This window comes from Salmo salar, chromosome ssa18 (genome assembly GCF_905237065.1).
Source record: "Salmo salar chromosome ssa18, Ssal_v3.1, whole genome shotgun sequence".
NCBI classification, from domain to species: Eukaryota; Metazoa; Chordata; class Actinopteri; order Salmoniformes; family Salmonidae; genus Salmo; species Salmo salar.
Window position 1 is genome coordinate 9,744,769 of NC_059459.1, and position 15,493 is coordinate 9,760,261.

At 40.0% G+C, this 15,493-nt stretch overlaps 1 protein-coding gene and 1 long non-coding RNA gene across 2 annotated transcripts in view; one reads left to right on the top strand and one right to left on the bottom strand.

Annotated features, from left to right (window-relative positions):
• Positions 1–1,516, bottom strand: part of LOC106576780 (adhesion G protein-coupled receptor A3-like) — a 167,569-nt gene extending 166,053 nt beyond the window's left edge. The window contains exon 1 of the mRNA XM_014154178.2: positions 784–1,516. Coding sequence (XP_014009653.2) covers positions 784–1,073 — 290 coding nt within the window. The 5' untranslated portion in view covers positions 1,074–1,516. The remainder of the gene's footprint in view (positions 1–783) is intronic.
• LOC106576782 (uncharacterized) lies at positions 861–14,198 on the top strand. Its single transcript, XR_001322013.2, has 4 exons — positions 861–982; positions 1,510–1,646; positions 12,288–12,435; positions 13,779–14,198. It is a non-coding gene; the product is annotated as an uncharacterized lncRNA (long non-coding RNA).
• The last annotated feature ends 1,295 nt before the right edge of the window (positions 14,199–15,493 follow it).

The following is a 15,493-nucleotide window of genomic DNA, read 5'->3' on the forward strand; positions in this document are numbered from 1 at the left end:
TGTCTTAAAGACAATCAAATGTTAAGTCTTTGTACTTTATTTGTAAGAGTTGTTCATTTGTTAAGCTATTAGTTAAAGGTGCAACACCATATTGATGATTGAATTATCATGGATCTAGTTCAGTCTTATCAATCACTTAAACAAATTTAATCATCTCTTACCTAGCTTGATGACTGTGGGCATTTATGCTTACTTTTTGTTGATCTAAATAGAGACAACTAGAAGGGACATGAGTCATATTAGATGCAGGAAATGTGCTTTAGATGCCCCCCAAAAATGGGAGAACCCCCAGACCCCCTGCCAAGTTATGTCCCGCTCTGCAAATAGCACTGATGGGTGATTTAAAAAGTCATAGTCAATCTATCAATAATACTCTTAGCAAAAAAATTTTTTTTATGTACAATATGTAGAATCTATGAGAATAGAAAGGTTCAGAACTTTTGAGAAATAGAGACAGATGGGAGTGGTTGAGTGGAGCTGAAGGATTGGACTAAAACAAACAAAAGAGAACTATTGTAAAATATACTGTGTGCGTGAAATGTATATTGTATGTATAAGCTGGAAGTAGATGCCTAAGTGCTGTTGTCCATTAATTTACTCCAAACAAGGGAGGGATGGTAGGGTTAGGGGAAAACAATAAAGAAAAATATATTTAAAAATATATATTTACAAAAAAATATATGAGAGATTGGAAATGATGCAGACAATTACAATGATGGAAGCCACAATCTATCTGCAATACTGAAGCTGATCTAACCCCCCCACCCACCCACCCATACTCACAGGGAAACTGTTTTGTTGGGTAAGAAACTGGGTTGTAGAGTGTCCAGTAATTCCACACCATCACACACCACTTTCACCCGGAACGTTTGTCTGCCCAACTTCTTGGACCTCTCGGAGGAGCAATGACAGCTGTCAATGGAGAGGTTCCGGCAGTTTCCGGTCGTCAGGCATGTCCTCCACAACCCGACAACAACGCAAAGTAAGTTCAGCAGTTTCATTCTGAACTGAGACTTTAATTGAATTATCTTCCAAGTGATCTCTTCCCAGTAAATAAAGCAAGTGTAGACCATTTCAAATAGGCTTCTTCTTGGTGAATGGTTACCTACCGACCAGTTATTTGCACGTTTGACAGTTATTATGTATTCCAATAAGTCTGCTCTTGACTACTCTGAAAACACCTGTTATGTGTTCATATTGTTTTATCATGGATAATAACGAAAGTATTTGCTTTGTAGGACTATTGTTTCACTGCGCAGTGCCATTTGTATTATTTCTGATATTGTTTCACATTTACAGAAACGTGTGACTCGGTAGGCCACCGAAGCGTTACTAGATAAAAGTTAGCAAATTTGTTACCACTATCCTAAAAGTTTGAATTCCATGGGAATGCAGTAGCCTATTACTCTGTCTTCGCCGTCGGCAAGATCTTCTTTCAATGTGTCTATTGTCACTTTTGTCATTGTACTCCTACAAAGTTATCCATTGTCATAAATCCGTTATCAACAGGTTGCCACATATATTCCCATCCACGTGTGCCGCGCAAGGGGCTTCTCCATCCACGTCTGCTCCTTCAACCATGGGACTTGTTGCAATTATTCAGCGCATGGAAGTTGAGAAGTCCCTCCTCCTACAAGGCAAGGGGCGTGAGTTGGTATTGTTATTACATTGATGAACCATACAGTGAGGGAAAAAAGTATTTGATCCCATGCTGATTTTGTACTTTTGCCCACTGACAAAGAAATTATCAGTCTATAATTTTAATGGTAGGTTTATTTGAACAGTGAGAGACAGAAATAACAACAAAAAAATCCAGAAAAACACATGTCAAAAATGTTATAAATTCATTTGCATTTTAATGAGGGAAATAAGTATTTGACCCCTCTGCAAAACATGACTTACTACTTGGTGGAAAACCCCTTGTTGGCAATCACAGAGGTCAGACGTTTCTTGTAGTTGGCCACCAGGTTTGCACACATCTCAGGAGGGATTTTGTCCCACTCCTCTTTGCAGATCTTCTCCAAGTCATTAAGGTTTCGAGGCTGACGTTTGGCAACTCGAACCTTCAGCTCCCTCCACAGATTTTCTATGGGATTAAGGTCTGGAGACTGGCTAGGCCACTCCAGGACCTTAATGTGCTTCTTCTTGAGCCACTCCTTTGTTGCCTTGGCCATGTGTTTTGGGTCATTGTCATGCTGGAATACCCATCCACAACCCATTTTTGATGCCCTGGCTGAGGGAAGGAGGTTCTCACCCAAGATTTGACGGTACATGGCCCTGTCCATCGTCCCTTTGATGCGGTGAAGTTGTCCTGTCCCCTTAGCAGAAAAACACCCCCAAAGCATAATGTTTCCACCTCCATGTTTGACGGTGGAGATGGTGTTCTTGGGGTCATAGGCAGCATTCCTCCTCCTCCAAACACGGCGAGTTGAGTTGATGCCAAAGAGCTCCATTTTGGTCTCATCTGACCACAACACTTTCACCCAGTTGTCCTCTGAATCATTCAGATGTTCAATGGCAATCTTCAGACGGGCATGTATATGTGCTTTCTTGAGCAGGGGGACCTTGCGGGCGCTGCAGGATTTCAGTCCTTCACGGCGTAGTGTTACCAATTGTTTTCTTGGTGACTATGGTCCCAGCTGCCTCGAAATCATTGACAAGATCCTCCCGTGTAGTTCTGGGCTGATTCCTCACCGTTCTCATGATCATTGCAACTCCACGAGGTGAGATCTTGCATGGAGCCCCAGGCTGAGGGAGATTGACAGTTCTTTTGTGTTTCTTCCATTTGCGAATAATCGCACCAACTGTTGTCACCTTCTCACCAAGCTGCTTGGCGATGGTCTTGTAGCCCATTCCAGCCTTGTGTAGGTCTACAATCTTGTCCCTGACATCCTTAGGGAGCTCTTTGGTCTTGGCCATGGTGGAGAGTTTGGAATCTGATTGATTGATTGCTTCTGTGGACAGGTGTCTTTTATACAGGTAACAAACTGAGATTAGGAGCACTCCCTTTAAGAGTGTGCTCCTAATCTCAGCTCGTTACCTGTATAAAAGACACCTGGGAGCCAGAAATCTTTCTGATTGAGAGGGGGTCAAATACTTATTTCCCTCATTAAAATGCAAATCAATTTATAACATTTATGACATGCGTTTTTCTGGATTTTTTGTTGTTATTCTGTCTCTCACTGTTCAAATAAACCTACCATTAAAATTATAGATTGATCATTTCTTTGTCAGTGGGCAAACGTACAAAATCAGCAGGGGATCAAATACTTTTTTCCCTCACTATGCATCCATATAAATGTGACAATACACAAGTTGACTTTCACCTGTTCTGAACAACAAAACATTTCATTGTATTTATTCATGATTTTAAGGACCACCGTGAACATAACATTAGGCCAACCCTAGAAATACATTTCTAAAAATATAATTACTAGTAATTCTACTTCTATGCCAACCTACATCAATCTACATCAACCCTTTATCAAGTGGTTCTGAAACAGAATGGTGAAGGAGTTCAGCCTCAGACACATCTAAGATCAGATGACCACTAGATAAGGATCATTGAAGGACACCTGGACTCCCATGTATAGCCTACAGTATGATATCCATTTGTTCCTGGCTCCTGGATACAAACTCAATGCCATGCTGAGAGAGATGTCTGATAATTGCTCACTTATTGAGGACATAAAGCATCAGCACGGTCACACCTTAGCAACTAAGAAAATGCATCTTGTACATCGATAATACATTTTATCTCTTGGCAACCAAATAAAAATACCCCAGAAAAAAACACTACATTGAAGTCTCTGGGAGAGTAGCAATCTATGACTGAACATAACACTGTGCTTCAGAGAAAGATAAAGCAGTAGCATGCTCATTATCGAATACCTCCCGTCGAGTTGATAGGCAACAATAAGCTAACAATGGAAACTGAAAAACACCCGAATCGACAATGCAGAGGCCATGTTTTGTATACACTTATTAGAGATCAGTAATGTGGGAACATAGACCTACAGGCTACAATAGACCTCTTCACCAAAAAGAACAGAACATAAAGGAAATATATAAATTCATGGTACAACGTTACACTAAAACAGTAGATATACGATATGATGGCTCTCACAGCAGGACCACATTTTTAGGGAGTGTAAGTTGTTCGGTACTGTAGTCTACAGACAGAGTGTAGCAGTGATATCAATCATTTCCCATGCATGCCTGTAGTCAGAGCCCTTAGAGACAAAAGCCCAGACAGCTGGTTGGGCTCCTGAGCTTGGGCGAGTTGCTTCCCCTGTGTGTGCACTCTGCTCCACGCCAAATTCCTCTCTCATTATCCGTATTGTCTCCAACACAGCTAGACTAGGAGCACAAAGGAGGATTTCAAACCGCTCCCTGACCCTTCTGAGCAGCCCATGTTTCTCGTTCGTCTCCCTGACAGGCAAACATGGAGTGTCTCCTATAGGAGTACACAGTCACAGGGAAGAACAGATTCCCTGTTCCTCCCTGTTTTTACAGAGGGAAACTAAAGCCATATTTTCTCCCATATTGTGGTGCCGGCCCTTTGACTGCCACTCACACTTGTTTGCACAGATGAATATTTACCTTGCTCAAGAAAGTAAGGAGGCAAATCTCACCGCCAGCTGACCCTTGGGATATGTGTAGGAAAATAAGTTGAGCTGACATCATCATTTGGCATGATAAATCCTTAATCGGTGTTCACTGGGCTACTTGCATGGCCTTATTGGAAAACAGAGCCCTCACAGGCTCGCTGTTCTTTGTATTCGTATAGCGCTATGTTGTTATAGCTTATGTTATTAAAGTATCATTTTGATCAGCCAAGCATAACCTTTACAGCATATTGGAAATTGTTTACATGCCTTATAATGATTATATTCCAGCTGCTACTTAAAGCCTTCTGTACATAACCACCCACTGGACACACCATGTCATTATAATGTGGAAATGTGGGTAATATTTGTAAGAGACTTAATAAGTGAGATTTCAACCTCTATTCACCCACTCAAAAAGTCAGCCTGAAGTTTGTTCAATTCCCAATGTGTTATTTCAACCATCTAAAAGCACAACAAAGTTCAAAAGAGGAATACAATGTCAGATATTTTGTATTTATACAACAACTAAATGTGTTATCACTATGCTTCATCTAATAGCACAACCAAATGACCTAGGTTGCAGTTGAGATGACATTAAAATCACAAGTGATCAAAGCTCTTCTAGATTCTGCACAGGTTATTATGGAAATTGTGAAGATCTCCACAGACCTGCGACCTTTGCATGCTATCTTGAACATGCACACTTTCTATGATTACATAACCTCAAACTGTGGCCATGGCTGTGTTAATCATTGTCAGGTTGAATAAATACTTGGTTAATAAGCTATTTACTGTATTGCAAAAGTGATATTCAATTGTGTTTGGCTGTCAACGCAATGGAGACGTTAATTCAGCATATCAATTATTACTTTGTAGACAAACTGGAAGTAAAGCCAGACTAAGTCAGTGGCACAGATGGAACTGTTCAAGCAGAAGATACATCTCCTTCAAATGTTGATATTGGGTTGCGTTGACAACTAAACACAATTCAATATCAAGTTTGTCTTCAAATTAATAATTTATATGTTGGATTCACGTCTCCATCTCTAAGTTAAAGAATAGGACTAAGTAAAATGAAACGTTAATTGCACTTTAAATACAATTTGATTTGATTTAGTCATATTCTTCAATTTAGATTTTGGTTGAGATGGAGACGTTAATCCAACATATTAATGGTTAACTTGACGATTACATTAGAAATCAACCAAAGCTTGAAACCCTAGGCCTATATGTATTGTTTATTTTCAGTTTAACCCTGGGTTGAATTGAAACAAAAGATGTTGATGACTTTGCAAATGCTATTAGGCCTAAATAGTCTCATTGATGATATATGATATATAAAGTATGGTTACATTTCATTTGCTCTGGTAAACCTATCTTTGGGAGTGACTTTGAATGCAGCAGTGACTATATTTAGTTATTAAGAGATTCCCCAATTGTTATTCTCACGATAGCACATTGGTACTAGTCAGTGACAAATATCAAAGCTATGCAGGGTTGGGTTTGGTTAAAACCTTGGATGTAAGACTAAATGGATAGCTATAGATAGATCAAGTCTCCAGTAGGAGGTGCTGTCCAGCCTATAGTTTTTATTTCTGAACATTGAAGAACTGATGTTTCAAAGGAACAAATACAAGACCACTAAATTGTAGCTGGTCCCATCAGATAACATTGCACACGTTAGTCCTATGCTAACCTCAACAGGTGGTACTGATTATATTCTGGTACTTCTTCATGTTAAAATAGGTCAATCCTGGCCACTAGAGGGATATTTTAAACCTACAAATTCAAGGTTTATTTGTTCTGTTGGTCTGTAACAAAATGTCAAGTGCCAAAATTGCACGGACACATCCTTGACTAGGCTACTAGCTACTACTAACGTTAGACAACATTTTTCACGTTTTCGCATACTGTATATGACAAAATCCCACATTTTTGTTTATTAGTTTCACACACATAAAGGGAAATAAATCATCTGCTTTTATGGGAAAAATAAAAATGAGGTCCGTACAACATGTAAGTTTATCATATATAAAAATAAAATAAATAAGAAAAGTCTTATGGATTGACAAATAGCAGTCATGTAGCCGATCATTGTCACCATCGCTTCCCGGTGGCACACACTGCTGAAGCGGTTGACTTTCACAGGATGTTGGTGGCACCTTAATTGGGGAGGATTGACTTGTGGTAATGGCTGGAGTGTAATGAGTGGACTGGTATTAAATACAACAAACCCATGGTTTCCATGTATTTGATGCCATTCTATTCGCTCCGTTCCGGGCCATTATTTCAAAGATTTTACTGAGTTACAGTTCATAAAAGGAAATCGGTCAATTGAAATAAATTCATTAGGCCCTTATCTATGGATTTCACATGACTGGGAATACAGATATGCACCTGTTGGTTACAGATATCGTAAAAAACAAACATAGGGGCGTGGATCAGAAAACCGGTCAGTATCTGGTGTGACCACCATTTTCCAATTGTAGTGCGACACAACATCTTCAGATAGAGTTGATCAGGCTGTTGATTGTGGCCTGTGGAATGTTTTCCCACTCCTCTTCAATGGCTGTATGAAGTTGCTGGATATTGTCGGTAACTGGAATACACTGTCGTACACGTCAATCCAGAGCATCCCAAACATACTCAATGGGTGACATGTCTGGTGAGTATGCAGGCCATAGAAGAACTGAGACATGTTCAGCTTCCAGGAATTGTATACAGACTTGTCATCTTGTAAATGGTTTCTTTGGATGCTACACTGACTGCCAATTGTAAAGAATGGCACACAGCGGATGAGTACCAAATTGGGCAATGCACATTCTTCCTTTAAAATCTTGTGCACCCCAGTCATCACGGACACATTATCAGTGCCAATACCCTGAAGATTCTCTTTTGTAAGGTTACACTTCTCAAGAAACTCAACTACCGCCTTTACTATTGATCTGGCGTCGCCCCCCTCCAATTCAACCAGCCCGAGAAATGTGGACACAACGGTTCTTTAGCACTGAAATACCGAATCACCACACCCAGGTATTTCGAGACACTGACATCAGTGGACTCATCCAAAAGGAGAGTGAACTTTTCATCCCCCACATCTGATGTTACCCTTTTGAGAAAATAAGGAGCCAGTACTCCCTCTGTGCACTTGGTGCGATGCATTTGGAAGTTTGTTGCTGCCACAGAATCTGAAAAGGCAGCTTGGCAAGCCATACCTAAATGGTGGCATGCTAGCAGCGAACAATGCTCCGCAATGGCCATTGCCATAGTAGCTTCTGCAGTTATCCACTTTAACCCACCTCCGTAATGTAGACTGCGTTGTGGGGTTGTAGGGTTTTGATTTATTTATATGTTTTGCTGTAGCACAATGTTTTTTGATGTCATACATTTTTGCATGCATATCTGATTTGCAGTACACACAGTATGCCCGTCAATCATCCCCAATTACTGGCTTCAGCCACCCTTTAAATTCAGGTACAGACTCCCACTCTTTTCTGTACTTCTGGCTGTGCAATTTTGATTGAGACATGTTGATTGATGTTGTAAGTTCTGTTCAAGATCAAACATTTGTGACCAACTATATTCATTGGGTTTGTCTCGTCGAACGCATACTACTGCTGCTGCAGTCAGCCAACAATGATTTGCAATTTGCTGAAATTGCTGCTGCCTGTGGACGAGCTGAGCGCCTGCTGCTGACGTCACTCACAATGCACTTTTGCAGCCAGGCGCGTGTGTTGTGACTGAGTGTGTGACAAAGAAAATCGTTTTTGTGTCAATTAGAGGGAAAATGCGTTTTAGCGTTTGTCACTTTTCAAAAGTTGCTAAAAGTTCCAAGTACATTTTTAAAAGTAGCTACATTTGTTGCTAGGTGCTGTTTGAAAAAAAAGTTGCTAGGGTACTCTGAAAAGTTGCTAAATCTAGCAACAAAATTACTAAATTGGCATCACTGGTTCTAGAAGGCTGTACAGACACTTTGTATCTGTCTAGCATGAACACTAGATGGCAGTGTTGAGTGAACTTAGGGATATTCATTTCAACACACTTTAGAGGTTGAATGTAGCATTTGTGTTATTGTAAGAGTCAAATATACTGTATTTTCACATTACATAGCAGCGCCCTCTAATCTCGTGGAGCAGGCTACAGGGGAGTCATATTACAGGATCCCATGTACGTTGTGAGAAGAACTACAAATTACTTGACATTTGCAAACATGACTAAAAAAGCCCCACATTTCATACGTCCTCTTTTTGATACATGTCCACAGTGGCGTTTTAATGGGAAATAATGGTAATTTAAGGGGCAGCAAGTGTTAATTACAACCTCTGTTGACTGTCACATCGTTGACTGGTAGGATGAGTCAAATATGAAATATGAGGTGTCCTTCCATTCAACTACCTGAAATGAAATCACACTTGTTGAAATAATGACAAAATGATAGCTACCTTGCACATTAAATAATTATAATGATACGTGTGTAAAACCTTCAATGAAGCAAGACAAGTGTTATATTCAAACACAGATATTGCTTGAATAACTTTACAAAGTAACAATTTTTTTTTACATCGCATGTAGCCTATTTACCAGTAGTCCAAAAAAAAAGGGAATACATTTTGTTATGTGAATATAAATAAACTGTGCATTTCCTCAAAATGAAGACCAATATGAACAACAATAACCAAAAAGACCTGAGGAAAATATGATGAAAAGGTCACATGATGTCATAGGAAAGCCACACCGTTTTGACAAAATGATACAGTGTAGTAGCCCATCAAGGAAAGACCTCCGGTTAAAGGTGTCACATAGGAACAGAGATCATTAAAGCCTTTTGCCACAACAATTTTTTAGATTCCTTATTCCTATAATAAAAAACACCACATGTTTTTCCATTTGTAGCGCTTCTACAATGAAGTGCTTCAACATCTGCATTGTTTGGCTGTTTGGGGTTTTAGGCTGGGTTTCTGTATACCACTTTGTGCTATCTGCTGATATAAAAATGGCTTTATAAACGGGGGACCAGTACGGGAAAAAAATGTATGAAATGTATGCATTCACCACTGTAAGTCGCTCTGGATAAGAGCGTCTGCTAAATGACTAAAATGTAAAAAATGTAATGTAAATGTAAACTAATCATCAAGCCCTCAATGAGTTGAGTTTGTCCAGGGCAACAATACAAATGTGTGCAAGGGTACGTCCAGGCTAATACATTTCAAGCAATGTCAATAGAATGCTCACTGTGCATCCGTTGCAAATGGGGTCATGCATGGTTGATCCAATCTAATTCACATAGGAAGTCGATGTGGTCTGAATGGTCCAGACATACAGTGGCAAGAAAAGGTATGTGAACGCTTTGGAATTACCTGGATTTCTGTATAAATTGGTCATCAAATTTGATTGGATCTTCATCTAAGTCACAACAATAGACAAACATAGTATGCTTAAACCAATAACACACAAATTATAGTATATTTCTTGTCTGTATTTAAACATTCACAGTGTAGATTGGAAAAAGTATGTGAACCCCTAGGCTAATGACTTCTCCAAAAGCTAACTGGAGCCAGGAGTCAGCTAACCTGGAGTCCAATCAATGAGACGAGATTGGAGATGTTGGTTAGAGCTGCCTTACCCTATAAAAAACACTCACAAAATTTGAGTTTGCTATTCACAAGAAGCATTGCCTGAGGTGAACCATGCCTTGAACAAAAGAGATCCCAGAAGACCTAAGATTAAGAATTGTTGACTTGCATAAAGCTGGAAAGTGTTACAAAAGTATCTCTAAAAGCCTTGAGGTTCATCAGTCCACGATAAGACAAATTGTCTATAAATTGAGAAAGTTCAGCACTGTTGCTACTCTCTAGGAGTGGCCGTCCTGCAAAGATGACTGCAAGAGCACAGCGCAGAATGCTCAGTGAGGTTAAGAATCCTAGAGTGTCAGCTAAAGACTTACAGACATCTCTGGAACATGCTAACATCTCTGTTGATGAGTATACGATACGTAAAACACTAAACAAGAATGGTGTTCATGGGAGGACACCACGGAAGAAGCCACTGCTGTCCAAAAAAGCCATTGCTGCACATCTGACGTTTGCAAAAGTGCACCTGGATGTTCCACAGTGCTACTGGCAAAATATTCTGTGGACAGATGAAACTACTGTTGAGTTGTTTGGAAGGAACACGACACTATGTGTGGAGAAAAAAAGGCACAGCACACCAACATCAAAACCTCATCCCAACTGCAAAGTATGGTGCAGGGAGCATCATGGTTTGGGGCTGCTTTGCTGCCTCAGGGCCTGGACAGCTTGCTATTATCGACAGAAAAATGAATTCCCAAGTTTATCGAGACTTTTTACAGGAGAATGTTAGGCTATCTGTATGCCAATTGAAGCTCAACAGAAGCTGGGTAATGCAACAGGACAACGACCTAAAACACATAAGTAAATCAACAACAGAATGGCTTCAACAGAAGAAAATGTGCCTTCTGGAGTGGCCCAGTCAGAGTCCTAACCTCAACCCGAATTGAGATGCTGTGGCATGACATCAAGAGAGCAGTTTACACCAAACATCCCAAGAATATTGCTGAACTGAAACAGTTTTGTAAAGAGGAATGGTCCAAAATTCATCTTGACCGTTGTGCAGGCCTGATCCACACTACAGAAAATGTTTGGTTGAGGTTATTGCTGCCAAAGGAGGGTCAACCAATTATTAAATCCAAGGGTTCACATACTTTTTCCACCCTGCACTGTGAATGTTTACATGGTGTGTTCAATAAAGACATTAAAACGTATAATTGTTTGTGTGTGATAGTTTAAGCAGACTGTGATTGTCTATTGTTGTGACCTAGATGAAGATCAGATAAAATTTTATGACCAATTTATGCAGAAATCTAGGTATTTCCAAAGGGTTCACATAATTTTTCTTGCCACTGTACATCAGTTAAGGCTAATACAGTATATTTCACAGCTATTCTCTTATTGAATTAAACTCTGACATTGTTCTTTTTGCCTCAGTGGATTGACAAACTTATTCTGCCCAAGTTCCCAAAAGTGTTTGACAATTAGCGTGTATTCGGCGAGCTTAGGTTAGGCTAATGCCAAATACAAATAATTAAAGAAAAAACTAAATGTAGCCTATAGATATGAATTGCACAAGAATTATACATTTATGGATTTTTAATGCATTGTTTTCTCTTTATTCAACCTACCCGCAACCCACCCGCACCTCATTTACACAATATTTCATGACCCTAAACCTGCCAGCGTACTGTACTAGGGTGCTGTACAGTATACAGATTTTGAAGGATTTCTGGCATCTCATGTAGGCAATGCACATGGACAGTATCTAAGGGAATGCAATGATCAAATAAGAAAGGGCACAAGGCACCTGTGACAAATATGTTTGCAACACAAATGTGACTGGCACACAAATGTGAGTGGGCAGGCCTTAGCTGTAAAGCACTGAAGGCTCAAAGTCACAGACACATTAGAAAAGATCACAGATATAATAAGGCTATATGGAGAGTAACACGAAGTGAAGAACTGATGATGTGAGGATTTCTATCTTTCACATGTTCAGCACAATTAATCTGTCTAATCTGCATATTGTATGCTACTAATCTGCATATTTAGAACTAGAAGACATTAATCTATAACCTCACCCAGGGTCAAATCATGCATATTACAGAATGGTGATCCCAAAAATACCCAGTGTTCCAGTGGCAGGGCGGAACCGGCCGATCCACTAACCACCACTGACCACCAGCCACCTGATTACTGCTTAACCCTCACGGAAGGTTTGGCCCGGGCATAATGTTAAAAACAGAGACCATAAGGTACCTAAATTACTTATTTTTAGGTCATTTTATGAAGTTGTTTGCTCAATAAAGGGGTAAGCTAGGCATTTGTTTGACAAATCAATTTCACAAGGTTAAATGATCGTCGCATCACACAAATTGTATGAGGAAACGATCAGTTTGTTCATTAGGTGTCCTATGTTGTATGATCTGTAAAGGTGTTTGATACAGAATCACACACCATACTACTATAGAGCCCCACAGTGGAGGTGTCATAATACCCATAAAACGTAGCAGTCAAACAGGGAAATGGTTCCAATGGTTCTTTCACCCTTCATTTTCCCATAGGGGATTTTAGAAACACTTAAAATAAGGGATTTGTTTTGTGTATGCTTACCCTAGCGTGACGTTTGGATAACCATGTAAATCTCTCTGGGACAAGGTGACTTTTATAATTATATTCGGCTCTATTTACTCTCAGATTCGAAAATGCTACTTAGCGTCAAAGTAGACATCATGCAAAACTACAAATCCCTGCAAGCTACTGCACATCATCTCTAGCTGACACCTTTGCTAACACGTATTGTGTCAATTTAAAACTTGCACATGACCGTTCACAGAATTGTCCATTTACAGAAATGTTGCCAATGTATTAATTACTACATTTACCTAATATTAGATTGTTAATCCAAAGATTCTTACCTCATCCAGATCATCATGGCATTTGTAGTTCTTTATTATAGCCACATTAGCAGCTAGTTAGCTTTCATTTTTGGGGTGTAAATACAGGCAAATATATTGGTAAAAGTCACCTTGTCCTCGAGAGATTTACACGGTTATCCAAACGTCACACCAGGGTAAGCCTACATGAAACACCAACCATTATTTTAAGTGTTTTTAAATTCTCCTATGTGGAAAAACTATCGGGACCATTTCCCTGTTTGACCGCTAGGTTTTATTGGTATTATGACTGTGGTACTCTATACAATAGCACCAATAGAACAGCATGGCCTATAATGAAGGCTTTTCTGGCTTTCAATCTATTGACTAATATACAGTAGTTACTACTTATTAGCCTGAAGACATGATAGAGCTTCAATTGACTGCATTGACTGTATTTATGCTGAATTTGCTTGTCATTTTGAACTTCATAAAATTATTTTGTCTTCAATATCAACTCCTCTCTGGTGACTAAAAAGTGTCATAATAAATGTTTACAAAGATCATTGTTAGCAGTTATCATCATTAGCACTCAGTTGAATGTAAATAGCATTTTCTGTGATACTCCAACATCAGCAATAATTCTGATTATAATAAAAAACTATTTTTACTCAAAATTCCTCTTGGCTGATGTTGTCTTTGTTGTGTGTTGTTTGATATAGTGTAGCAGTGACAGGACTCACAGGAGAAAGGGAATCCATATCCCAGCGCTGTGAGTGGAGCAGCAGTCAACCTCATAAGTATTCCGATCCCTCGCAGTAATCCAGCTTGCGTGAGCAGGGACCCAATGAGGAGATGAAGTCCCATGAGAACAGGGAACATTTCCTTGGAGGGGGGGTGGATAGAGAGTGTTTCTCTGCTGTCCTTTACATGTCCTCTGTCTGAGTTATCACAGAGGTCAGTCTTCCCCAGTCGCCCTGTCTCCCAGTCTAAGCAGGGCTCCATAGGGCTGGGAAAGGGCAACACATATACAGTATGCCTCCAAACATGAGGCGCCAGTCCCAGACAGACAGAAAGTCAGACACACTCACACGCACAGCAGTCACCATCCGTGTGGCCTATGACAGCAAGATGGGAATGAATCCACAATACTGTGGGGGGGGGGAATGCCAAAAGTATTCATAATCGCAACGGCAACTCAAACACATTCTTCATTCACAGTCGGCAGTAATGGTGATTCATTTAAACTACTAGTCCCTGTTTATATACTGTACTAAAAAGGCTAATGGATGGGTAACATATTAAAACAAGCTAACTATTGAATGGTCTATTTTAAAACCATTTTAAACAAAGACATATTGTCTAACGAGGTGATTAAAAAATAAATCCCCTGAGGTTGTTTGCTGTGTGAACTTTGACCCTGATGGCCACAAAGCTAGAATTGCACAGATGCCATGCGAAGGCTTCAGCTTTGTACAGTGTATCTTCTCCACCCATCTCTGCCGAATAATTGGTGCCTGTTCTCTGTAGTGAGATGGGTCATCATGAAGTCCGCCTAGAGCTCACCCACTCTCCACTGCAGAGATTTCCCGCCATGCTATCCGACTGTCGGTAAAGCTCACTACCCTTACATGTACTTTCTCTATTAAAAGAACCCGCTTTAGCTCTTTTAGAAGAGAAGAGATGTCTTCCTCATAACAGGAGAGGAGCTTGAGTCTAGCCTCCTGGGGATGTGTGCAAACAGGCCGTTCATACTGCCGCTCTGCTCTCATGCCCTGTAAAGAGAGTATTTTTGTTCAATCTTTAATTCAACGGGGCTCCACTAGTCCTTTACATGCTTCTCTTCCTCCTAGCTTTCAAGGGTGGCAACATCAATATACATTTTATCATTTGTACTAGAGGGTGACTGCACTTCCTGATTTGGCCTTGTTTTTCATCAATGCTCATTAGAAATGCTAGTGGCTGAAGACAAACGAGTGTTGTCTTGGAGGTGTGGTTTGACTTGGGTGTTTCTTGGATGTGTCTTTGCCATTCAATCACAACAAAGGCCAGTAGTGAGTACAGCAAGGTAAGCTAAGCTAGCTTTGCAATGGAAAGAACAAAGTTTTGAAGTTGAGGACTTCTCCCTTTCTGACTGACTCGCCACCTCAGGATGGTCAGCTAATTCAGTTCTATGTGTAGGCTAAAGTCTGCGATGACAGCAGCTAGTACGCATTGCTTGGTAATAGCTGCATCTGGCTATCCTATCTAGCTGATATTTCTCTGTCAAATCAGTTATGGCAAGATAGCAAGAGCCAGTGTCTGGACTGTGTTTCATAAGACACTTGTTTTACAACACATTGCTACAAAAGTAGCTTGCAAATTAGTTTCAACGTTTCATAAGGTCATGTGAATACATGTTACATATTACAGCGGAAACGGTATCAACTGCAAGTTG